The sequence below is a fragment of the Pelodiscus sinensis genome, chromosome 4 (assembly GCF_049634645.1).
Source record: "Pelodiscus sinensis isolate JC-2024 chromosome 4, ASM4963464v1, whole genome shotgun sequence".
Classification (NCBI taxonomy): domain Eukaryota; kingdom Metazoa; phylum Chordata; order Testudines; family Trionychidae; genus Pelodiscus; species Pelodiscus sinensis.
The window spans coordinates 42,148,152-42,174,552 of NC_134714.1; the positions used below are offsets into that span (position 1 = coordinate 42,148,152).

General features: G+C 47.0%; 2 protein-coding genes across 6 annotated transcripts in view; both read left to right on the forward strand.

The window, feature by feature from the left end:
* Nucleotides 1–7,102, forward strand: part of POMT2 (protein O-mannosyltransferase 2) — a 54,624-nt gene extending 47,522 nt beyond the window's left edge. For all 5 annotated transcript variants that reach the window (XM_075926806.1, XM_025190557.2, XM_025190556.2 and 2 more), the window contains one exon: nt 513–7,102. In XM_075926806.1, coding sequence (XP_075782921.1) covers nt 513–618 — 106 coding nt within the window. In that variant the 3' untranslated portion in view covers nt 619–7,102. The remainder of the gene's footprint in view (nt 1–512) is intronic.
* A 5,026-nt stretch (nt 7,103–12,128) lies between these two features.
* Nucleotides 12,129–26,401, forward strand: part of NGB (neuroglobin) — a 33,783-nt gene continuing 19,510 nt past the window's right edge. The window contains exon 1 of the mRNA XM_075926808.1: nt 12,129–14,006. The gene's annotated coding sequence lies outside the window, so the exon portion shown is untranslated. The remainder of the gene's footprint in view (nt 14,007–26,401) is intronic.

Below are 26,401 nucleotides of genomic sequence, written 5' to 3' on the forward strand. Positions count from 1 at the left end.
TTTTTGTTCTCTTGCTAAACTCTCGGATAGCACAGACTTTGCCCTGAAACCTTCATATGAACCAGATTCAGCTTTGTCAGCTTTTCTCCATTTTCTGGTAATGAGTTTGCAGAAATCTTTTCATTACAGGGAGTATCTTCATTTAACCCTAGAGTTCAGTGGGTATAAATGCTGTTAGTTGGACTGGCTTTTCTCCCACAGCTCAGCAGATATAGATTTTGAGCCTCATCCCATATGATACAAGACCATGAGTCTATGCTATGCTTCAAAAATGTATTGATTAAATGTTTTTATAGGCTTCCCAAACCCATCCCACCCATAATAAGGCCACATAATGGTCTGTATTAACATTGAGTGGGAGAAAGAGAGCCCCAAATGGACTCTAGAGAAGCCCAAATAGAACACTTCCATATACCATACATCAGCTATATGACTGAATTGTTTCTGTGACCTTGTTACTGAGTACTATGCAGTTAATCTGACCTTGATAGCTGTTTTGATCCTCTCCACAGCTTCTACCTCTTCCATCCTCTGTCCTATGGGATGGTGGGACCTATGGCTTCAGATCCCAAAAGCCCAATGGCAGGGCTCAGGTGGCTGGAATCATGGGAATTCTAGGGTCAACAGGAGGCAGCCTGAAAGGAGGGAATAAGAAACACAAGAACTATCAAGTGTCAAGTTGATTCTTGATCATTTAGAGGCAAGTGGTTGCAAAGCACCATTCTAGAGAACTCTGGGAAATCTGCTCCCTATAGGATCATCACTGGTTTGCATAATTTGAGACTTGGCAGAGTGTGACCACAAGAAAGATCCTTTGAACTCCAACCATAGTTACAGTAGATTCTATTTCTGAGGCTGTCCACTGCATTAAGACCTGGGTCCTCCAAACAAGGTGTTGGAATTCTTCATGGTCATACTTTCGCCTTGCTTTGGCCTGTCCAGCAGTTACACTGGTGTGATTTGGAAAATGTATGTGTTTATATCTGTTAGAGGGTGAGGTTGCATACACCTGTTTGTCTGTCTCTCCTCATCTGAAAATCATTTGTGTGTAGAAAGAGCTGACTGTAAAAAGCATAGTTTCCTGAGGTATTAGGGATCTTTTCATATTTCATAACTTTTATTTGTGTTGTTTTCCACATATTATGGCGAATGTCTGGGAATTACCCTGTCATCCTCATTTGCATTTCACAGAGGTGATGCTGTGTTTCTAGTACCTGGCCAAGCTGAAAGTCTCTCAGTGGCTTGAAACCTCCATGAGCCATGGTGCCTTGCCTGTCTCCCAGGCCCATTGCAAACTGAAGAAGTGAAGATTGTTTATCCTTGCATATCCCCTTGCTTTCAGGCCACCTGCAACACTTATAATAATCACTGTGTAGCTACCTGGAAAACCACTTGAGAGCTTAGAGCCAGACAGTTCCAGCTCATCTGTCTTGCAATTCTTCCAGAAGATGCTAAGAAGCTCCAAGGAGCAGCAGGTTCTTTTATTGCTTGTCCTGGGTTTTTGATGTAAGGGACAACCTCTTTTTTGGTATACAGGAAATCTTTGCTGTTAGCTGTCATGCATCCTGTGACACCAGCAGTTCTACTGCCAGTAACTCTGTTTTGTGGGAAGAAGCTAAAGCATCATCCTAATGAATGTGGAATCTGCAAATCCTACTGCTAGTTCTGGGGTATTTAATCACTAATATTCCTCTGCTGAAGGCAGGTTTCTCCTAACAGGAAACTGCACTTCTTATTATAGTGATAAACTGCCAGGCAATTGAGAAGGGGGGGACTGAAACAGGAGAGAGAAACCAGAACAAAAACTCTTTGCTTGTCTGGTGAAGAGAACTCTTGTGCTGATTCCATCCCTGGCAGTGGGGAGGTGGTCTTCCAACAGGTGTTGGAAAACTTTTAAATGAGGTAACTCCCTTCCTTCCTTCCCTCAAATGTTCCTTTTTTGCATTTTTCTCCCCCAAGTTCCCTTTTTTCTCCTCAGTTCATTACTACCTTGTAGCATCCAAAACAAACTGCCTTGAGTCCCAGCTGTGTGTGTCCTATGAGAGAGCAAGGTTTGTAAGGCAATTTTGCATATGCATCAAGGTGATTAAGCCCATCATTTCAGATTCCTTGCTCTGCTTTTCAGCTCAGCTCCTGAGTATGCATTGGGTGAGTATCAGTAAGGGGTGAGTGTGTCTGTGTTTTAAAGATGAATTCTGCTTTACTCCTTTTTCCCTCTCTGGATTCTAAAGGCTTATCTATAACAGGAAAGGCTGTTGGCAGGGAGATTGTGCTAATGTCCTCAGACCAAGCTGGATGGCTGTGTTTTGTGCTGGGCTGAGGCTCAGTTCAGACTTTAATAGAGAAAATGTAGGAATGTTCAGTTAGGCAGCTGCTTCCATTGTAACTTGCTGGCTCAGTTTGTCATACCTGCCTCTAGAGCCTGGTCCATATACAAGATAGGAGCCTGCTACTGGCACCAGCTCAAATGGTATAGGCTTTTGCTTTTGATGCTAAAGGTTTTGAGTTAATCCCCTGCTGACAGTCCATGATGGGGGGTCATTACTCTAATTAACTGCTAGGTTTGATTATCTATTTCTATTTATTGTGGTAGGAAGCTCTTCTCTCTGGCTGAGCCAAGACAGCTCAGATATATCTAGGAAAGAAGGATGAGGGAGAGAGTTGAAAACCTCTCCAAATCCTGCTTAGCTTGACATATGGAAAAACAGCAACGGATTATAAACAGAGGCAATATGACAGGCAGACATTACACTGCTTTATTTTTAATAAGTTAGTGGGCTTTTTATATTGTTAGTAAGAACATCAGATTAATGTGCTGGTGTCATGAGGTTTTTTCCTGCAGAGGTCCTATTGCCAACAGAAAAAAGTGCCAGGGGCTCATGTAAGGGATGTATTGAGATGCAGGATACCCCCCAGGCACTGAGGACCCAGCAGTGATACAGACATGAATAGCAGCAAACCAGATCCTAGCTACTGAGAAGGAAGAAGTCAGTAGGTTGTTAAGCAGGATGGTTCCAAAGGCATTTCACACATCTTTACCATCATAAAACCTTTTAGCTTAGTCAAAATGTTGCTGATTTAGCAATCTTTATTACTAAGGACATATAGGGGTAAGAACTCCAGGAGTATCGTGAGAAAGCTAGGCCTCTTCTTGGTCATTATTCCTGTCTCCTCCGCTGCACTAATTGGTCTGTTTCAGATTGTGGTGGAACTGAAAACTCCACCTAACTTAGTTTCCCTTCCAGCTTTTTGAGCCCAGGTCAACTTCAGCCTCAATACAAACAAGAGGCTGCTTGTCTTTGTTGCTGGGAGTTTGGATGCCTTATGCTGGGAGTTTGACTGGCACAAGAGCTAATCCACTTTTTGATCCCCTGTACATCCCACTGCCCACGTACAGGAGGACACAATAAAAATCTAGATGTCCTACAACAGTGAACAGCCTGTGACCAGGCTTGAGTTAGGTTGTTAAAAAGACATGGACATTAATATCCAGCCTTTTAAAGAGGGCGCAGCCTTGGGGCTCATTTTCTGAATTCCAAGAGCAAGGTCCTCACCTGGTGCAAACTGATACTCTTTTGTCTTCAGCAGAGCTATGCTGTTGTATTCCATCTGACAACCTGAACCTAAATATCTATTTCTTAAACATTCACCAAGCCATCCCTGAGAACAAAACAACAGTCTATCTGTGTTTGTGAGCCTACAAAATTGTGCTGCTTCTACTGGCACTGCAGCAGTATTTATGCTTGGGCACACTTTGCAGAACTGTGCAGATGTGAAGCACTGGATGCAGTGAAAGTGAACCTTGCCTTCTGTAGGAGGCATTGTCACTCTGCAATGCCTCTGTTTGGTCAGAGGTCTGCACAAAGTCATCTGTAGCCTTTCTGATTGGGTTCTAGGACTTAATGAACACTAGTTCAATTTAGTCCAGCATTCCTGACTGGAATGAGTGCTGCTTCAACTCATTTGTCCCCTTCCTCAGTCATGTGGAAACAGCTAATGGTGATTTCACAGGCAAAAGATGCTGCTCTCTGGAATAGCTGCTCTTTATGAGGATTCCCAGGCAGTCAACCATTATTGTTGTGGAAGGATGTAAATGAACTCAATCTGTGGAGCCAAAATGTAAACATCTGCAGACTTCAGAATTCCCATTCCTTCCCTTTCCTCTGCTTTATACTGTAAAACTATGTTCTTCTTCGAGTGGTCCCCGTGGGTGCTCCACTCCAGGTGTCGGGTCCCGTCCCGGCGCCGCTGGTCGGAAAACTTCTATAGCCGTAGCCGAGCCGGACCGCGCACGCGCGAACACAGCGCGCGGCGTTCGCGCCTTTGCAACGGACCGGCTCCCCCTTGTCAGTTCCTCTCAGCCGCCCGTGGTTGCTGGCGGAACGCCGTTTGTCTCCTCAGACAGGAGCCGTTACTACACAAAAAAAAAAAAAAAAAAAAAAAAGAAGAAAGAGAAAGTTAGTTAGTTAATTGGTTAATAATAGTTAGTTAGGTTAAAAAAAAAAAAAAAAAAAGAAAAAGAAGACAAAAAGACAAAAACGAGAAATTATGCCTGGGTCACCGGGATTTAAACGGCGCGCTCTCTGCAAAGAAGCCATGCCAGCATCTGACGGGCATGAAGCCTGTGTCAGATGCTTAGGAGAGGCGCATGTGCCACAAAAATGCACTCACTGTGCTAAATTGACTCCGCGGGCACGCAGAGATAGAGATATGCGCCTGAAACTGCTGTTGTGTGACAAAGCTTTACAGCCTCCGGAGCAGCAGGTCTCAAAGTCCTCTATAGCACAAAGGAAGAGATCAGATTCCCCTGAGGCGTTGGGATCAAAAAAGAAGAGAGTTTCTCCCACCCGCTCTCTCCCGCCTCCCTCGCTGTCCCGGGCTGGTCAGGAGCACAAGCCGGGTGTCTCCGGGGCGGCAACGCACTCAGGCAGGTCGCATAAGCCGCAAGCGGCAAGCCGCTCGTTATCAGCACCGGCTCCGCGTCCCGCCGAGAGCACGGTCGCTGCGGAACGCTCGGCACCGCCACAGGGGCTGGAGCCGCGACAGTCTGCCCAGCCGCATCGAGCGGCACCGCAAACGGCTATTGGGGGCCAGGACAAGCCGGCACCGTGCTCGGCACCGGATGCCGCATTGCCAGATGGCACCGGGGAGCGGAATGAACGGGGCCGGCAGATCGCCCCCCACCGTGCCGAGTCGGCACCGGCAGATCATGCTGCTATCGCAGCTGCACCGGGTGACCCTCTGCCTGCGGTGCCGGGCAGGATGCTAATGCCTGCCGACAATCCTGGCGAAATTATTCCTCCCCCTACCAGCTGTTCCTTATCAGTGCAAGGGGGAGAGGCTTCCCCTGCCTCAGCAGTCCCGACAAAGGCTGCTAGAAAGTCAGCACGAAGGCATTCAATTTCACCTTCACCTCAGCCTTCAGTTTCTCCTTCTCAGTCAATGAGGGCTAGTCATCCTCCGTTGTCTCATAGCCCAACAATGCCTTCTCCTCGCTGTAGGTCAAGATCTTGTTACTCTGACCATCGGGAACGATATCATTGCTACCGTCGGGAATCATCATACAGATCCCGCTCACCTAGCTACTCCCCGCCTAGAGCTTATCATAGGCGGTATGACAGCAGATATTCCTCGCGAAGGTCTTCCCCTGACCATTTTGAATATAGAAGTCACCGGTCAGTTTCGGGATATGGGAGACCTCATTCTCGCTCTCATCACTGCTGCTGCCATACTCCTCATGAGGCACGTCAATCATCTCCAATTCAACACTGGAAGAGGGCATCGCCTAAGCACCAGAATCCTTCGCCTTCAGTTCAGCTATCTGAGCCCGAGGAAGGCCAGATATCGGATACGGACGATCAATTACGATCTGTAACTCAAAAAGATATCTCGACATCTTCCCCAGACGATGCAGTGTTTGAAGGGGATCCATCTCCCCCGGACGACACTAAAGACTTTCAAGACCTTTTTAGGAGAGTAGCCCAGTCTCAAGAGGTTCAGATAGCAGACACTCCAACGAAGCAGTTTAAGCTCTGGAGAAATTTACACCCCAAACAACAATCTAAGGTTGCTCTTCCTATGGACGAGGCGATCCTCCAATCAGCAGCAGAGATTTGGAATACCCCGGCTTCGACTCCACCAACTTCGAAACCGGCGGAAAAGCGTTATTTTATAGCATCCAAAGACTCGGAATTTCTGTTTACTCACCCGCAACCAAACTCCTTGGTCGTCGACGCAGCTCTCCAAAGGGCTAAGAACCCACAATTGAAGAATGCGGGGGCTGATAAAGAGGCAAAGAAACTGGACATATTTGGCCGAAAGGTTTATACATCGGCCACCTTGCTGCTTCGCATAGCGAATTATACAGCTCTGTTGGCGAATCATAGCTTCGACAGTATAGCGAAACTTACAGACCTGTCCCAAAGATCATCGGAGGCAGACAGAGAGTTGTTACGATCGATCCTCAAGGAGGGCTATGCATGTTCCAAGGCCAATCTTCAGATAGCCATGGATATAGCAGATACAGCAGCTCGAGGAGTGGCAACAGCGGTGTCCATGAGGCGCTCTTCTTGGCTCGCCACGGCGGCAGTGCCCAAGGAGTTGCACTCCAAGGTAGAAGACCTCCCGTTTGACAAGGTGAGGTTGTTTGCAGAAAAGACAGATGAGGTGCTTCACACGGGAAAAGATTCAAGAACGACACTTCGGACGCTGGGGATGTACGCACCGCCATTCCGCCGCCGTCGTTATTTTCCATACCAAAGACGGTACGATTATCAGTCTCGGAGGCAAACAAATCGTCCGTTCGACCAGTCGCGACCTAGACAGCGCCCTCAACGAAGGCGTCCACCACCACCCAGGGTGACGGGCACGCCCGCCTCAAAACAGCAAGTTTGACTCCCTTGTCGGGGGCAAGCGCATCATACCAATCGTCATTACACAGACAAAACCCATTTTTCACCACCGCTTACGACCTTACTATCATCAATGGGTCGCAATAACATCGGACAAGTGGGTTCTGGAAGTCATAAGCAGCGGCTTCACCATTCCTTTCACTTCCATCCCTCCCACCACCCCACCCTCCCCGTCCCTTTTCAGGGACCCATCTCACGAGGATCTCCTGCGACAGGAAGTCCATCACCTCCTGGACATCGGAGCGATAGAGAGGGTCCCCGATCAGTTCAGGGGAAGAGGGTTCTATTCCAGATACTTTCTAACGGAAAAGAAATCGGGGGGCTGGAGACCCATTCTCGATCTAAGACGTCTGAATCGTTATCTTCGCAGACAGCGCTTCAAAATGGTGACACTGACTTCCATAATCCCATCCCTCGATGTCAACGATTGGTTCGCTGCCCTCGATTTACAAGATGCGTATTTTCACATCACAATACATCCCGCGCACAGGCGTTTTCTGCGATTTGTGATAGGTCTCGATCATTTTCAGTATCGGGTTCTACCATTCGGTCTGGCTTCAGCACCCAGAGCCTTCTCAAAAACCCTGGCCGTCGTGGCAGCTCATCTGCGTCGGTTGCAGGTGATAATATATCCATACCTGGACGACTGTTTAATAAAAGGTGCCACGCAGCGAGAGGCATCGCAGATGGTGGCGACGGTAGAACAAACGTTCGAGTCACTCGGCCTCCTCCTCAACAGGAAAAAATCAACACTTATTCCGACGCAATTCATAAAGTTTATAGGGATAAACCTCGATTCACGCACGGCGAGAGCTTACTTACCTCTCGAAAGGTTTCAAGCGATCAAGGATCTCGTGACCATACTAACCAGCAACACCATGGTATCGGTACACAGTTGCCTGCGTCTCCTGGGTCACATGGCAGCGGCCACTGCTGTAGTTCCTCATGCGCGCCTCCACCTGAGGGGTCTCCAACATTGGTTGTCCACAGTTTATGTCCCTGTAAGGCACGACATCCAAAAGGTAGTATGCCTACCTCCGCATGTCCAAAGATCCCTGCAGTGGTGGACGAAAAAGCAAAACCTTCTGCCAGGGGTTCCATTCCATCGACAACAACCATCGGTACAGATAACATCGGATGCCTCACTCATCGGCTGGGGGGCCCACATGGGCAGCGAACGAATTCAGGGCAAATGGTCTCCCAGCGAAAGGCGTCTGCACATAAATCTGTTGGAGCTTCGGGCAATCTTCTGCGCATGCAAACATTTTCTTCCCCACATCAGAGGTCTGACAGTGAGGATACTGACGGACAATATAGCTGCAATGTATTATGTCAACAGACAAGGAGGAGCACGGTCACGGTCCCTATGCGCCGAAGCAGTGCGATGTTGGAACTGGTGCATACAGAACAACGTAACCATAGCAGCGTCGTACTTACCTGGCACCGCCAATGTGATTGCAGACTCTCTCAGCAGGCAATTCCCCACGGATCACGAGTGGGAGATAAGGACAGATGTACTTTCTGTGGTATTTCAGAAATGGGGGATTCCACAGGTAGACCTATTCGCAACATACAACAACAAGAAATGTCGCCTGTATTGCTCGAGGGCAGGGCTCGGCAAGGGCTCTCTCGGCGATGCGCTTCTGGTCACATGGAAGAAGACACTTCTGTATGCTTTTCCCCCCACAGTGCTTATCTCCAGGACACTGGAGAAAATCAGCTTAGAAGCGGCGACTGTCATTCTGCTAGCGCCAGCGTGGCCCAGGCAAGCCTGGTATCCATTCTTACACAGAATGTCAGTTCAACCACCTTACCCTCTTCCTCTTCACCAAGACCTCCTTACTCAGGAACGGGGCACGCTGTTACACCCCAGACTGCAGGCGTTGCATTTGACGGCGTGGCTCCTCAGTGGTTAAAAGGGGATGAAAATCTCTGTTCTGAGCAGGTCAAGACAATACTTCTACACAGTAGGAAAGACTCTACGAGGAACACGTACCTTGCAAAATGGCGGAGATTCGCTGACTGGTGCATTCAAAACGACATACACCCTCTCTCATCTCCTCTACAACACGTTTTGGACTACATCCTTCACTTACGGACTTCAGGACTGGCACTATCGTCCCTAAGAGTGCACTTGGCAGCCATCAGTGCTTTTCACCAGCCAATAGAAGGTTCCTCGCTCTTCTCCCATGCAATTACAAAGAGGTTCCTCAAAGGGCTCCTAAATTTGCATCCACCACGAAGGGCGCCTTCCCCTTCTTGGAATCTGGATTTAGTATTGGACACCATTATGTACCCACCTTTTGAGCCCTTGACATCAGTTTCTCTGCATATGCTAACAATGAAAACAGTCTTCCTCCTTGCAATTACATCGGCAAGAAGGGTAGGTGAACTGGGGGCGTTGATGGCAAGCCCTCCTTTTACAGTTTTTTCCAAAGATACAGTGACGCTGCAATTACACCCAGATTTTATCCCCAAAGTCTGTTCTTCCTTCCATATTAACGAGCCTGTGGTCCTCCCGACTTTTTATCCCAAGCCTCATTCTTCAACTAGGGACGCTCTGTTTCACACGCTCGATGTCCGACGTGCGCTCTCTTTCTATATAGATAGAACACGTCAATGGAGACGCACTGACAGGCTGTTGGTATCTTTGGCACCTAGATCAAAGGGCAAAGCGCTTTCTGCTCAACGCATTGCAAATCTCATCACTCTCTGTATTACGAAATGCCACTTCCTTAGGAATAAGCCTCTACCTGTTTTACCTCGGGCTCATTCTACGCGAGCGGTAGCGACTACCACTGCCTTTGCAAAGGGTATTCCCCTTGCGGATATCTGCCGGGCAGCTACCTGGGCCTCTAGCGCAACTTTCGCACGGCATTATGCCGTAACTAAGAGGTGGGCTTCAGATACAGCGGTAGCCTCTGCAGTCCTGTCCACAGTAGAAAATAACTGACCCGGAGCGCATTCTGGGTTACTGCTTTATACTCACCTGGAGTGGAGCACCCACGGGGACCACTCGAAGAAGAAGAAGAAGTTACTCACCCTGTGTAGTAACGATGGTTCTTCGAGATGTGTCCCCGTGGGTGCTCCACGCCCCACCCTCCTCCCCGCTCCGGGTCTTTCTGCTTTATCTTTCAGAGACCGAGCGGTGAGAGGAACTGACAAGGGGGAGCCGGTCCGTTGCAAAGGCGCGAACGCCGCGCGCTGTGTTCGCGCGTGCGCGGTCCGGCTCGGCTACGGCTATAGAAGTTTTCCGACCAGCGGCGCCGGGACGGGACCCGACACCTGGAGTGGAGCACCCACGGGGACACATCTCGAAGAACCATCGTTACTACACAGGGTGAGTAACTTCTTCTTTTAATTTCTCCAGTCTTTGGAGAATACAAAGAAGGACTTAAGTTTAGAATGTCCAGCTTATTTTCGGCATTCCATTCTCCTGAATGGAGGTTCTATTGGTAATCTCTGCAGGGGCATACGTGCCCTTTCCTTCAGCAGTGACTGAATTTAATTCCACAAAGTTAGGAGCTTATGTCTATGGGACAGAACTGTGGTCCTGAAAGTGCCTTTGCTGGGGCAGCCATAGAAGACCCACAAATAAACACATCCATAGCTCATCATCACTGTGTGATGCACCCATGGTAGCATTATCCACAGACTTCCTAGCAGGAAAGCCAGCATCAGTCTGGTCTGCAGAGAATTCTTTCTGAAGTCATAATTGAATGAATTTGTTATACTGACACAAAGAACAATATATGATCTAGCTTTTTAAATTCTCTTCTGCCCTTTCCTCTCCCAAAGTCCTGTCCTCTTTTCTAGGCTGATCCACTAATCACTGAGCCTTTTGGATGTTCATTCCATTTCCAAAAGAGCCTGGGCCAGAGCTGGGCTGAGCTGCCATGTCCTCAAGGAACAAAATTAGCTGTCGTCATGCACTCATGGCAAAGGCCTTGTAAAGGAAAGCAATAACTTACTACTTAACTCTATCAGCAGAAAGAATTGAAAAGATGGGATTCCTGCCAATTGTTCCCACTTAGAATGGACTGTCTCTCTTGTTTGTGCCTCTGAGAATTTCATCCAGTGTGTTTCAGTGGAGATGAAAGGTGTGCCTATATATTTTTTCTTCCAAAATGCTCCTATTCATAGCTATCAAATGTTGGCAGACCTGTTAGATTCTCTTCCAAGGGTCATTCCATGTGATTTGGTCTATGGATTTAGTAACCAGCAATGTGTATATGAGCTATGTGCTATTCACCACTAGAATACCCCTTCTTTTCTCCTCTTGTAACCCTACTAGACCCTGAGCATTCTTTCGTGATGACCTGGTATCATCATCAGCTGGAGCACCTGGATGGGACTTTTTCCGTCAAAGCAAATGACCCCTTCTAATTGGCCAGGGGTATATCATGGCAGGGAGGTTCTGAGCCGTGTTGGAGCTTCATATAGCCCTTTCTCCCTGAGTGGTAAAAAGTTAGGAAATAGTATTATTAGCTACACAGTATGCTCAGCCCCTTAAAGAAGCTTTGCAAAGCAAGACCAGAACCAAATTGGATCTGTTTCCATGGCACTAACCCAGGCTGACGGGCTGTCCCTGTGTTACTTTATTTCAGAAATATGCTTCATATTCTGTGTTTGGGGATCAAGGGCTACTGACTATTGCACACACTATTAGGAAGAGAGTTTAGTGGGGATGTTCATACCGAAGATGCTGTTGAGCTATTTTATTTATTTAGACTCCTAAAAATTAGGCAGGCAGGATTAGCCTGTCATATTAAGGGAGTGGTCTAGGCTCTGTCTTGGAAAATTTACCCAGAACTGAGCATATGTTTGAAGGTAAAATGATGATGGGCCTTCTTTTGTAACCTTGTCCTTCTTCATTATGAACCTTACTAATGCTGCTAATATTAATGGATTTTGGTTGTTTTATATGTGTCTTTATACATGTATTATTTGATTGTTGTCTCCTACTTCTGTTCAATTGCAGAGCAGTGTGGTATTCTAATCACAGTGTATTAAATGGATGAAGAGAACTCCCTTGAACTAAAAATGCATTTTGTAAAGGAATTTACAGAAAATCAGGATTTTAATTTTGTAATAAATAACTTCTTTCAATTGTTTTGTTCTTTTCATTTCTGTGTCTTTATTTTCCCACCTGGCACAGATGTAAAGCTGTGGCATGAAATTTCAATGAATCTGTTATAAAATAGGAGCTAGACCAGTGTCGGGGTGCCATGGTGTTCTGCAGTGCAACTTATGGGCACCTTTAATTTTAATATGGAAGAGCTACAAGTCCCAGGAGGTATTGCTTCTTCAGCCTAAATATGCCTAAGTATGTTGCCCATGGAAGTGAAATTGACTCATTTGGATGAAGATGAAACATTGTTTGCTGTCATTGGTAGTCTTCATAGACCACACCTTTATCTAAAAGATGAGACCAGATGTAATATGTATCATATGTTCTGTTATGCCAATTAGGGTAGCTATCAGACTCGTGATTGGTTACGTATGGGTTCCTCAGCTGGGCAAAGCTCAGACACACGATCTGTTCTAGCAGGGAGTCAAATATGCCCAAGTGTTAAAACTAGTTCCCAGTGGATATCAATACCAAATTCATTATAAAATCAGGCCCCTGCTACAGGATAGGCCCATTTCAGGATCATGACAAGAGCAGTCAGGACCACAGGTCAGAACAGGGTCAAACCTGAGGTAAAGCGTTGCAGAGGAGCTTGTATTCCTACTTCAAAGTAGGAATAAGAGCCTCCGGAAAAGGGCGCTTTTTCTGGAGGATCGGGGCCAGTGTAGACGCTCTTTTCCGGCTTTTCTAAAAGCCGGAAAAAAGCGGCAGACATTTTTATTTAAATGCCGCGGGGGATATTTAAATCCCCCGCGGATTTCCCTACTACGATAGCTGAAATTAACATGCCCCTTCCGGAAAAGGGGCCAGTGTAGACGAGCCCCTTGAGACAGGATTTCCCATGGAGTATGCCCACAGCAGGTCATGGGTTGTGGAGCACAGACTGGTTATATCTGCTGCTGGGAGGCAACATGGTAGTGTTTGCTATCTGGCAACTCTGTGGCTTGAGTTTGAGATTTGCTGGGCCTTACGGACCCAGAATATAGTAGCAGGAGATGCTGTAGATAGGGACCGGCATCTCCAAGACTGGAATAGCAGCATAATGCCTGACTCATGTGCAGTAGTACTGACAAGATTCAAAATCTTATACCAGCAATACATTATAGACATCCATGAATGTTGTACTATCACTTCATAAAGTGCACAACCTACACATTTAGAGCAGTGTCCAAAATACATCATGTTACTGATGAAAGGTCAGTATGGGGTATCAAAATGATAAATAGCATGGGGGAGGAAAATGTAACAAAATGTTAAAGTATTCCTGTGATCCCTAAAGGTACATTTAGAAGTCATCAGTGACTGCTAGAAGAGGATGTTTTACCTTTTCTGTTAACCCATGTCCTTAATTGAGTGGGTACTGGTGGTTGATTCTGCCTATTTAGTGTTCTGCAGCTGATTTTTGAGAAATGGGGTCTTGAATGTGAAAAATGGGATTTAGTCCTGACAATGATTCCAGGATTCAGTGACTGAAGTTATTTAGAGTATCAAGTGTTGTATTAAAACCGAATTTGAAGATCTAGTTGAGGGTGTTCAATAGATCACAGCTAAGGTTGTGGGTTAAACTAAGGGAACACATGTAAGAGATAGAAGGAGAGCTTATTTTACAAAGAGAGTAGACTAAGTAGAATCAACTTTCAACTGATGTAGAAGAACAAAACAGCAGTTGTATAGCTGAAGGAAAATCTAGAATTTACTAAGTTCAATGCATAAGAGTAGCCAACCTTCAGAAAGAGTTGGGGAACTTTTTGCTGAATATGCTCCCCTAAACTGGATAACAAGGTAATGCCAGATGGCATTCATCCAAGAATTCTGAAAGAACTCAAATGTGAAATTGCAGAACTACTAACTGTGGTTTTTAACTTGTCTTTTAAATCATCTTCTGACCAAATGACTGGAAGATAGCTAATGTGACACCAATTTTTAAAGAGGGCTCCAGAGGTGATCCTGACAATTACAGGCTGGTAAGTTTAACGTCCGCACCAGGCAAATTGGTTGAAACTATAGTAAATAATAGAATTGTCAAACACATACATGAACATAATTTGTTGGGGAAAAGTCATCATGGTTTCTGTAAAGGGAAATCATGCTTCATCAATATACTATAATTCTTTAAGGGGGTCAACAAGCATGTGGAAAAGGGGGAATCCAATGGATTTAGTGTACTTAGATTTCCAGAAAACCGTTGACAAGGTCCCTCACCAAAGGCCCTTAAGCAAAATCAGCTGTCATGGGATAAGAGGGAAGGTCCTCTTGTGGACTGATAACGGGTTAAAAGATAAAAAACACACGGTAGGAATAAGTGATCAGTTTTCAGAATGGAGAGAGGTAACTAATGGTGTCCTGCAGGAGTCTGTTCTGGGACTAATCCTATTCAACATATTCATGAACTGTCTGGAGGGAGGGGTAAACAGGGAGGTGGCAAAATTTGTAGATGATACCAAACTGATCAATATAGTTAAATCCAAAAACAGATTGTGAAGAGCTTCAAAAGGATTTCACAAAACTAGGTGACTGAGCAACAACATGGCAGATGTATTTTGATGTTGATACATGCCAAGTAAAACATAATCCCAACTATATGTATAAAATGACGGGGACTAATTTAACTGTTACCACTCAAGAAAGAGAGCTTGGAGTTACTGGGGATAGATCTCTGAAAACATCTACTCAATGTGCAGCAGCAGTCGAAAAAGCAAACAATGTTAGGAATCTTTTTAAAAAGGATAGAGAATAAGACAGAATATCTTATTGACTATTTATAAACCCATGGTATTCCTACATCTTGAATATTATGTTGCCTCATCTAAAAAAAGATACATTGGAATTGGAAAAAGTTAAGAAAAGGACAACAAAAATGAACACAGGTATGGAATGGCTGCCAGATAGGACTTTTCATCTTAGAAAATAGGCAACTAAGAGGGGGGATATGATAGAGGATTATAAAATCATGACTGGTATGGAGAAAGTAAATAAGGAAAAGTTATTTACTTCATCCCATAACACAAGAACTAAGGGGCACCAAATGAAATCAATAGGTAACAGGTTTAAAACAAACAAAAGGAAGCAGTATTTCTTCACACAATGCACAGTCAGTCTGTGGAACTCCTTGCCAGAGGATGTTGTGAAGATCAGGACTTTAACAGGATTCAAAAGAGAACTAGATATATTCATGAAGGATAGTCCATCGAGGGCTATTAGCCAGGCAGGATGGGCAGGAATGGTGTCCCTAGCATCTGTTTGTCAAAAGCTGGGAATGGGTGGCAGGGGATAGATCACTTGATGATTACCTGTTCTGTTCATTCTTTCTGGGGGCACCTGGCATTGGCCACTGTTAGAAGACAGGATATTAGGCTAGATGGACCTTTGGTCTGACCCAGTATGGCCATTCTTATGTACAAGTCAAACAGCTTTTCTTGCCTAGCCATGTGCTGAATTCTCAGTTTCATGACACACAGACATACATGCACTCACTCGGGGTCTATATCTACACTGCAGGCTTCTTGTGCAACAACTTTTTGCAGAAAAGATCTTTTGCAAAAAGTTCTTGTGCAAGAGCACGTCTGTGATGGACAGGGCAAGGTCTGGGCACCGCTGAGGGTGTCCGCTCAGGGCAAATTGCTCAAACTCAGGGCTCCTTACAGCCGCTGACTGGAGGCCCTTCCCAAATAGACCATGAAAGTCAAACAGCCTTTTCTTGACTAGCTGTGTGCTGAATTCTCAGTTCTTCTTCGAGTGGCCCCGTGGGTGCTCCACTCTAGGTGTCGGGTCCCGTCCCAGCGCCGTGGCTTGGAGAATTTTCATAGCCGTGTCCCGCCAGCCCGCGCATGCGTGCTCCTTCAAAGCGCCGTTCGCGCCTTTGATCAGCCGCGCGCAGGCTGGCAACCGCCAGTTCCTTTCAACCGCCTCAGGTCACGGTCGGAGCTCCCTGTTCTGTTAGATCTATGTTTTCATTAGCGTTATTAGTTAGTTTTTCTCAGTGTAAATAGTTATTTTTAGGGTTAGTCGTGTTCCAGTCTACAGTTCTGTTTGTTTAAAAAAAAAAAAAAAAGTTTTTCTTCAGATCAACTCCATTAGCGCTACGGCTAAGCGCTAAAGAAAACTGAAATTGACAAACAGTAAAAAGACAGGGGTTGCCTGGATCGGCATCCAGCCACCTCTTTTCCACTCCTAACAATGCTGGGATCCCCCGGTTTTAAGAAATGTTCAGTTTTCCGCGAAGCTATGCTGATGGTCATGCCGCTTGCATAAGGTGCCTGGGTGAATCGCACGTTCCTCAAAAGTGCACCCATTGCTGCAAGCTTACCTCCAGAGCCCGGAGAGAGCAAGAATTAAAGCTCCGGAAGATGTCCTTTGACAAAGCGCTGCAGCCTGATACGTTACCAGCTTCAACCGCAGCAAAAACTTCTGAGTCCAAGAGGAGAGCGGCTTCTCCTAGACCGCTAACTTCAAAGAGAGCAAAGCCGTCCCCGGCTCGTTCCCTCCCTCCGGCAGTCTCAGGGGCTTCGGCAGTCTCCAAATTGACCCCCGCGGGGTCCCGCTGCTCTACTGACCCCGGTGATAGGGGATCGCAAACGCCGAGGGCTCGGGCTGCTTCAGCGCTGGCTTCGGTGGCACCGGCTTCAGCTTCGCCGGCTGGTGGTGCAGCGCTAACGCTGAAACTGACAAGCCAGCCGGTGCCGGGCTCAGAGGCTTCGGCGTCAGCGGTGCGGGCTCCAGCGGCACCGCTTGTGACGGCACCGACATTGGCGGCACCGGACCCAGCCGTGCACATTCCTGACATGGCACCACCGGCAACTTTAACCACGTCGGCACCAAGCACTCTATCGGCACCGTCAGCAGAGCAGCTACAGCTGATCTCCCCGGCACCGCTCTGTCTTCACTCTGCGCAGAGCTCCCCAGTTGCCATGGAAACTGACAGTGCCTTAATGCCTAGGAAAGCTCTATCAAAGATTCATGGGAGGGACAGATCTGCCTCCCCAGTCTTCTCACCAGGACCATCTCCGTCGCCACCAAGGCGTACACGGTATCGGGACTATAGTGTTTCCCCGATCCATGTTGCATACAGGCGGCGCGATTATAGAGACACGGTATATCTAGAAGCACGATCTCGTTCACGATCTCGTTCACCGGGTCGGTCATCCAGATATGGGTCCTCTAGACGCTCTCCACGCCGCGTCTATTACATTCAACACAGTAGCGCACGTTCATCGCGTCATTCTTCTCCGTCACGTTCTGAGCACTACTACGGGCACTACTATCGTTCGTGCGACGGCGGTACCCACCGTGAACATAGATTATCTTCACTTAGGGAATCATCCTGTAACTGTCGCTCACCAGTCACACAATACTTACCTCAACAACCACAACAGTTAACCTCACCACCTCCATCGACAAGCCAATCTGTCCAGCAGGATGACTCCGAGCTGGAAGAAGGACAGCTGTCTGACACAGAGGATCCCAAGCCAGAAACCTCTCCAGCGGACTGCACATCTTCCTCACCAGATGAGGCAGTTTGTCCAGGTGAATTGTCTCCACCAGACGATATAAAACAATTCCAAGACCTGTTTAAACGAGTAGCAGGCACGCAAGAAATACAGCTGGCAGATGTTCCGGTGAAAACACACCGTCTCTTAAAGAACCTCTGTCCACAGCAGCGTGCAAGGATCGCCTTACCAATTGACGAAGCGATCATGGAAGTGGCGGACGAGATATGGCAAACGCCAACTTCAGTTACCCCTACCAGTAAAAAGGCCGACAAGAAATACTTTGTGCCGGCAAAGGGGTTAGATTTTCTATTCAATCACCCTCAGCCCAATTCGTTAGTGGTTGACGCAGCACAGCGAAGGACCAAAGCGCCACAGTACAAAAACGCGCTCCCTGATAAAGACAATAAGAAGTTGGATATATTTGGTAGAAAGGTCTATTCTTCAGCCACACTTCTGTTACGTATTGCAAACTACTCAGCTCATTTATCAAATCACAACTTTGATAATTATTCAAAGCTAATGGAATTATTACATCATCTTCCTGACGCGAAGAAACCTCTATTGAAAGCGATAGTACAGGAAGGATACGCAACATGTAGCACCGCATTGCAGATTGCAATGGACGTGGCCGACACAGCAGCACAGGCCACGGCTATGGGTATCGCAATGAGAAGATCATCATGGCTTTCGTCTGCGGGAGCACCAAAGGAGATGCAAAGTAAAGTTGAAGATCTCCCCTTTGATAAGATTAAGCTTTTCGCAGCAAATACTGACGAAGTCCTCCATTCAGGCAAGGATTCTCGTGCCACCCTACGTACATTGGGGATGTACACGCCCAATTTTAAGCGTAGACGCTATTACCCTTATCAGAGAAGGTACGATTTTAATTTTCCCAGACAACACACACGCATGTCGGATAATCAGCGTCCTAGGCAGCGTCCTCAACGGAAACGACCCCAACAAAATCGTGCAGTCAATCAATCTTCAGCCAAACAGCAGATTTGACTTCCCCGTCGAGGTTGCGAGCACGCTTCCCTTGGTCAATGCACAGAACGAAAATCCTCATCTCTTTCACCATCAAGTAAAATTATATCACCACCTGTGGTCCAACATCACCACAGACAGATGGGTACTAGAAGTGGTAAAGTACGGCCTCTCAATTCCTTTTCTCTCCATTCCCCCCTCCACCCCACCCACCCCGTCCCTTTTCAGGGACCCTTCTCATGAGCAACTACTGAAACAAGAAGTTCTTCGCTTACTCGCAATCGGGGCAATAGAGAGAGTACCCAAACAATTTTGGGGAAAAGGCTTTTATTCCCGATATTTTCTCACCCCAAAGAAATCGGGAGGCTGGAGACCCATCTTAGACCTTCGAAGGTTAAACCGCCACCTTCGGAAATGCCGATTCAAGATGGTGACCTTATCAACTAACATCCCGTCATTGAACAAGGGAGATTGGCTTGCACTCCTCGACCTGCAGGATGCTTATTTCCACGTTGCTATTCACGTGGCCCACAGACGTTTTCTTCGGTTCCAATTAGGGAACGAACATTTTCAGTACCGGGTTCTACCGTTCGGATTGGCGTGTGCCCCCCGGGTCTTCACCAAAACTATAGCCGTAGTGGCGGCTCATTTATGCAGGACGGGAGTGACAATATTCCCTTACTTAGACGACTGTCTAATCAGGGGCTCAACATATGTGGAGGCATGTCATATGGTGCAGACAGTGTCCAGCGAATTTGCCTCCCTGGGCCTCCTCATAAATGTAAAAAAGTCATTACTAATTCCATGCCAAGACCTGGTTTTTATAGGTGCACGGCTCGACTCAACCGTGGCACGGGCGTACCTACCGTTGGAGCGTTTTGTGGCAATTCAAGATCTTGTACATACTGTCATGCATGCTCCCACAATTCCTGCACGCGTATGTTTACAACTGATGGGCCACATGGCGGCTTCCACCGTAGTCGTACAAAACGCAAGGTTACATTTTCGTTGCCTCCAACATTGGTTGACCATGGTTTACAGTCCGGCAAAAGACAAAATCCACAAACCATTGGTGGTACCCCAACATGTTTGAGAGTCTATTCAGTGGTGGGCCAATCTCCTCACGGGCATCCCATTCCATCGTCCGTAGCCTACAAGACAGATAACTACAGATGCTTCCCTCACAGGCTGGGGGGCGCACATGGACAACCTGACAATTCAGGGTCGCTGGTTAACTCAAGAAATGATGTTACACATCAACATACTCGAGTTGCGGGCGGTACGACATGCTTGCAAGCATTTTCAGTCCCACATACGGGATACAACTACCAGAATCATGACGGACAACATGGCAACTATGTTTTATATCAACAGGCAGGGAGGCGCCCGATCTCGTTCTCTATGTGCGGAGGCGGTCCGGTTATGGAATTGGTGTATTCACAACAACACCATCCTAGTAGCATCCTACCTTCCGGGTACCGACAACTTAGTAGCGGACTCACTCAGCAGACGTTTTCCCCACGACCATGAGTGGGAACTCTGCACAGAGGTTTTAAACCATATATTCGTACGGTGGGGGTTTCCAACAATAGACTTGTTTGCCACAGAAAACAACAGGAAATGCCCCACTTATTGCTCGAGAGCAGGAATAGGACGTCAGTCACTAGGAGACGCCTTCCTTCTCCACTGGGGACGGATGCTGTTGTATGCCTTTCCCCCAGTCGTTCTCATACCCAAGGTTCTTGAGAAAATCAGCATAGAGGGGGCTCGAGTAATTCTTATAGCCCCAGCACAGGCTCGTCAACCTTGGTTCTCAATGCTCCGTCAGATGTCGGCAAGGGCACCGTACCCCCTACCTCTCCTTCCAAATCTCTTGACCCAGAACAACGGATCTCTACACCATCTGAAACCCGAGACTCTACACCTCACAGCATGGATGCTCATTGGTTTAACAGTTTCGAACATTGTTGTTCCCAGCGGGTCAAGAAGGTGTTGATACATAGCAGGAAAGATTCTACGTGAGCTACTTATATAGCTAAGTGGGCCAGATTCCAGGCATGGTGTGCGGCTAACAACTTGGTCCCCTATTCCACACCTTTACCTCGTATATTAGAGTACATTTTGCAACTACAGGATAATGGTCTGGCCATAGCTTCCCTACGGGTACATTTGGCAGCAATTAATGCCTTTCATCACATGGATGACTCCTTTTCTATATTCGCACACCCTACTACGAAAAGATTCCTAAAGGGGCTCGCGAACCTCAACCCACCCCGCAGACCCCCTCCACCTTCGTGGAACCTGGATTTAGTATTGGAAGCTCTATCTCATCCTCCCTTTGAGCCTCTAGCCACTATTCTGTTACACATACTTACCACCAAGCTTTTGTTTCTCCTAGCCCTGACTTCAGCTCGTAGGGTCAGTGAGATAGCAGCGTTCATGGCTTCGTCTCCCTATACAGTTTTTTCTAAAGACTCAGTCACCTTAAGAGCCCACCCAGCGTTTATCCCAAAGGTGTCATCTGAGTTTCACATCAATGAACCAGTGGTTCTTCCGTGCTTCTTCCCTAAACCCCATGCCTCAGCGCAAGAAGCAATATGGCATACGCCGGATGTAAGGAGAGCTTTGGCATTCTACATCGATAGAACGCGAGACTTTAGGAAAACGGACCGCTTAATAGTGTCATTGGCAAACCGTTCTAAAGGCCAACCATTGACCTCTCAACGTATTTTGAGACTTATTGTTTCATGCATATCCATGTGCCATTCTATCCGAGGGAAACCCCTGCCAAACCCTCCAAAGGCCCACTCCACTAGAGCAGTTTCCACTACTACGGCCTTCCTGAAGGGAGTCCCGTTCCGGGACATTTGCAGGACAGCGACATGGTCCTCTAATATCACCTTTATGAGACATTATGCTATAATTGACCACCTCGCTTCAGACTCTTCGGTAGCTACGGCAGTACTTAGTCGTGATCATAAAACCTAATTTCGGAGCGCTCTGGACTCTTTTAGGTACTGCTCCGGAGTCACCTAGAGTGGAGCACCCACGGGGCCACTCGAAGAAGAAGAAGAAGTTACTCACCCTGTGAAGTAACGATTGTTCTTCGAGATGTGCCCCGTGGGTGCTCCACGACCCGCCCTTCCTCCCCGCTCCGGGTTTCTCTTTTTTCTCTCTTTCAGATGAGCGGTTGAGAGGAACTGGCAGTTGCCAGCCTGCGCGCGGCTGATCAAAGGCGCGAACGGCGCTTTGAAGGAGCGCGCATGTGCGGGCTGGCGGGACACGGCTATGAAAATTCTCCGAGCCGCGGCGCCGGGACGGGACCCGACACCTAGAGTGGAGCACCCACGGGGCACATCTCGAAGAACAATTGTTACTTCACAGGGTGAGTAACTTCTTTCATGACACAAACACACACACACACACTCGGGGCTACGTCTACACTGCAGGCTTCTTGTGCAACAACTTTTTGCGGAAAAGATCTTCCGCAAAAAGGTCTTGCGCAAGAGTGCATCCACCTTGCCATGTGCTTTTGAGCAAGAGATGTACGTTTGTGCAAGAAAGTGTTCACATTGTCATGGATGCTCTTGCGCAAGAAAGCTCTGATGGCCATTCGCAGAATGGCCATCAGAGCACCCGTGCTTTTTCCGATAGGGGTTTCTTGCGCAAGAAACCCCTGTTGTCCGTGCTCACATGCCTTTTTGCGCAAGAGCTCTTGTGCAGAAAGGCTTATTCGTAGAAAGAGGAATAACTCTTGCGCAAAAAGGATTTAAGGCTTACGAGGGAAATCATTGGTGAACTTAAGCACAAAAAGGAAGCTTACAAAAAGTGGGAACTTGGACAAATGACCAGGGAGGGGTTTAAATGTATAGCTCGAGAATGCCAGAGGGTTATCAGGAAGGCGAAAGCTCAGCTGGAATTGCGACTGGCAAAGGATGTGAAGGATAACAAGAAAGGTTTCTACAGGCACGTTAGCAAGAAGAAGGTGATCAGACAGGGTGTGGGGCCCCTACTGGATGAAGGAGGTAACCTAGTGACAGAAGATGTGGGGAAAGCTGAAGTATTCAATGCTTTCTTTGCCTCTGTATTCATGGACAAGGTCTGCTCTTGGACTACTGCACTAAGTGACGCAAGATGAGATGAAGATGGACAGCCCTTGGTGGGTAAAGAACAGGTTAGGAAATATTTAGAAAAGCTAAATGGACTCATGGAGTTGTGTACGGACTTAATGCATCCAAGGGTACTGAGGGAGTTGGCAAATGTCATTGAGGAGCCTTTGGCCATAATCTTTGAAAAGTCGTGGAGATCGGGAGAGATCCCGGATAATTGGAAAAAGGCAAATGTAGTGCCCATCTTCAAAAAAGGGAAGAAGGACGATCCAGGGAACCATAGGCCGGTCAGCCTTACCTCGGTTCCTGGAAAAATCATGGAAGGGATCCTTAAGGAATCCATTTTGAGGCACTTGGAAGAGAGGAAAGTGATCAGGAATAGTCAGCATGGATTCACAAAGGGCAAGTTGTGCCTGACCAATCTGATTAGCTTCTATGATGAGGTAACCGGCTCTGTAGATGTGGGAAAGTCAGTGGATGTGATATATCTTGACTTTAGCAAGGCTTTTGAAACGTCTCCCATGATATTCTTGCCAGCAAGTTAAGGGAATGTGGATTGGATAAATGGACGGTAAGATGGCTAGAAGGCCGGGCCCAGCAGGTAGTGATCAACAGCTCGATGTCAGGATGGCGGTTGGTTTCTAGCGGAGTGCCCAAGGTTCGGTTCTAGGACCTGTTTTGTTCAATATCTTTATTAATGACCGGGATGGATTGCACCCTCAGCAAGTTTGCAGATAACACTAAGCTAGGGGGAGAGGTAGATATGCTTGAGGGCAGAGATAGGGTCCAGAGTGACTTAGACAAATTGGAGGCTTGGGCCACAAGAAATCTGATGAGGTTCAACAAGGACAAGTGCAGAGTTCTGCACTTGGGACGGAAGAATCCCAAGCATTGTTACAGGCTGGGCACCAACCAGCTAAGTAGTAGTTCTGCAGAAAAGGACCTGGGGCTTACAGTGGATGAGAAGCTGGATATGAGTCAACAGTGTGCCCTTGTAGCCAAGAAGGCTAATGGCATATTACGGTGCATTAGGAGGAGCATTGCCAGCAGATCGAGATAAGTGATTATTCCCCTTTATTTGGCTCTGGTGAGGCCACATCTGGAGTATTGTGTCCAGTTCTGGGCCCCCCACTACAAAAAGGATGTAGTCTCATTGGAGAGGGTCCAGCAGAGGGCAATCAAAATGATTACGGGGCTTGGGCATATGACCTATGAGGAGAGGCTGAGGGAGTTGGGTCTGTTTAGTTTGCAGAAGTGAAGAGTGAGGGGAGATTTGATAGCAGCCTTCAACTTCCTGAAGGGAGGTTCCAAAGAGGATGGAGAAAGGCTGTTCTCAGTAGTGACAGATGGCAGAACAAGGAACAATGGTTTCAAGTTGCGGTGGGAGAGGTCCAGGTTGGATATTAGGAAAAACTATTTCACTAAGAGAGTGGTGAAGCACTGGAATGGGTTACCTAGGGAAGTAGTGGAGTCTCCATTTCTAGAGGTGTTTAAGTCTTGGCTTGATAAAGCCCTGGCTGGGTTGATTTAGTTGGGATTGGTCCTGCAGGGGGCTGGACTTGATAACCTTCTGAGGTCTCTTCCAGCTCTATGGTTCTATGATTCTATGAAAAAGCCCTGTCTTCTGATGATCTACTGTACTTTTTCTTGCACAAAAACATGCTTGTAGTGTGGACGCTCTGCGAGTTTCTGTGCAAAAACGGACGATTTTCACAAAAACTCTGCAGTGTAGACATAGCCTCACTCACCATCCCTGACAGTTTGCCACCCAAAGGTATTGCAGCCAAAAGAAGACTGTCCAGCTTTGTTGTAGACTGCTAACAAAACCTTTGGAAATGAAATTAAATCCCATGCTTCTTAATGGTTTCATATGTAAGCCAATGGCTAACTACTAGTGATTAGATCTAGACCTAATACAGGGTATGGATTATCCCACATTTGTCTACTGGGATATTCTTACACCTTACTCTGTACCTGGTCTAATCCAGTATAGCAGTATCTATGTCTGGCAAAGTTTGTGAGTCATGAAAAGAGAAATTCTTAATGGTTTCATATTGAAATATTCAGCCTGATCTAATTTTCTGGCTGTGTATTCAGATGACTGAGCTTTAGGAATTGGATAGGCCAGATAAAAAATACTTTAATCATTTTTATTTCTAAACTGAATGTGAGGCTCGTATTCAACTGTGTTATTTTTATAAATGGTATAATATCAAACATTAAGAAGAAGATTTATTATGAGATTCCAAAGCATAGGAGAGGAGCAAAGGCTTTGCAAATTGGAAGTGGCTGATATATCCCCATTTTCTGGACAAATTAGATGAATGGCTGAAGTTGGGAGATTTGGGGAACTAGAACTGAGAAAGAGAGCTGGAGGCATCTTTATAGTATTTAGCACAATAGACTCCAATAATACTAACAACAACTTTTGAGGATTTCCTTCAGAGGGTGATTGATGTTGGCAATATGGGAGAGGCAAGAGAGATATGTACAGGCTTGGGAAAAGTGGTAGGCAAAAATATTTGGACAAGTCAAACAACTGCTATTTTGATAATAAGTATATGAAATTTGGAGGACATAGATGATGGCTGCAGTTTGGTGGTGAAGAGGGAGATAGAACTGGTGGATTCATAGAATTTTTGTTAAGGCCAAATGGCACCATTAGATCATCTAATCTCATCTCCTGTATAGCACAGAACATTACATTTCAGCCAGTGTTCCCTGTTTTCAACCAAGTAACTTGAGTTCAGGGCTGTCCCTACCAATACACATAATGTGCAGCTGTGTGGGGCACTACGAAATTTGGGGCTGTCCCTTCCTTGCTATAGGTTCCAGCTCCAGCACCCGTTTCCTTCCCATAGCTGGGTCCCCATGCAGGTTGCGCCCAGCCCTTGCTCACTGGGAAGCAGTGAGTGGCATGAGCGTGGGCCAGAGGACAGGGCAGCAGTGCAGCTGATGGCTGGAGAGAAATGGCAGTTTCCCCTTCAAAGTGCCCCTTCTCTTCGTCTGGCTGCGTGTCTGCCCTCTGTTCTGAGTCCTCTGGCCCACACTCCTGCTGCTCACCACCACCCACATGCCTGCTGCCCTGAGGATGCAAGTGAGTCTCCCTCTCGGTCCTGCTCCTGCCTAGGGTTGCCAACTCTCCTGACTGGACAGACTGGATGCCATTTGTGGAAATGGCATCTGGTTGGGGAGAGTTGGAAACCTTATTCCTGCCCCCCACAGCTTCTGTTCCAGCAATTGTCCCCCCCCTCCTCCCCGTGGAGTGGCTGGGGATGCTGAGCTGCATACATACATATCAGTTCAGGGCAACTGAACCTGTATTTCCCTCTCCTGGACCATCCAGGGCACCCACTATTAGGCTTCTGGCTCCCCAGTTGTCATCTCTTTTGAGCAGAGACATAGACTTTAAGGTCAGCAGGGACCTTTTAGTCTGATCTGCACATTGAAAGACACAGGCCTCACCCACCCACTCTGTTTTAGATTCCTAACCTCTTAAGTTGGCTGAGTTACTGAAGTCCTCAAATCATGGCTTATAGCCATGGTGTCCAACCAGTTCTGAAGCAGTAGCCACACACAACCAGCCAAATAGCCACATGGTTCAAGCTAACTAGCCACTTACATAAGTTTAAACCAGCAAGTGATCCATATCCCATGATGCACATAGAGGAAGGCAAAATCACCTAGGATCTCTGCTAATCTGACTCCGGAGAGAATTCCTTTCTGACCCCAAATATGGTGATTTGTTAGACCCTGAGCATGTGGGCTAGACCCACC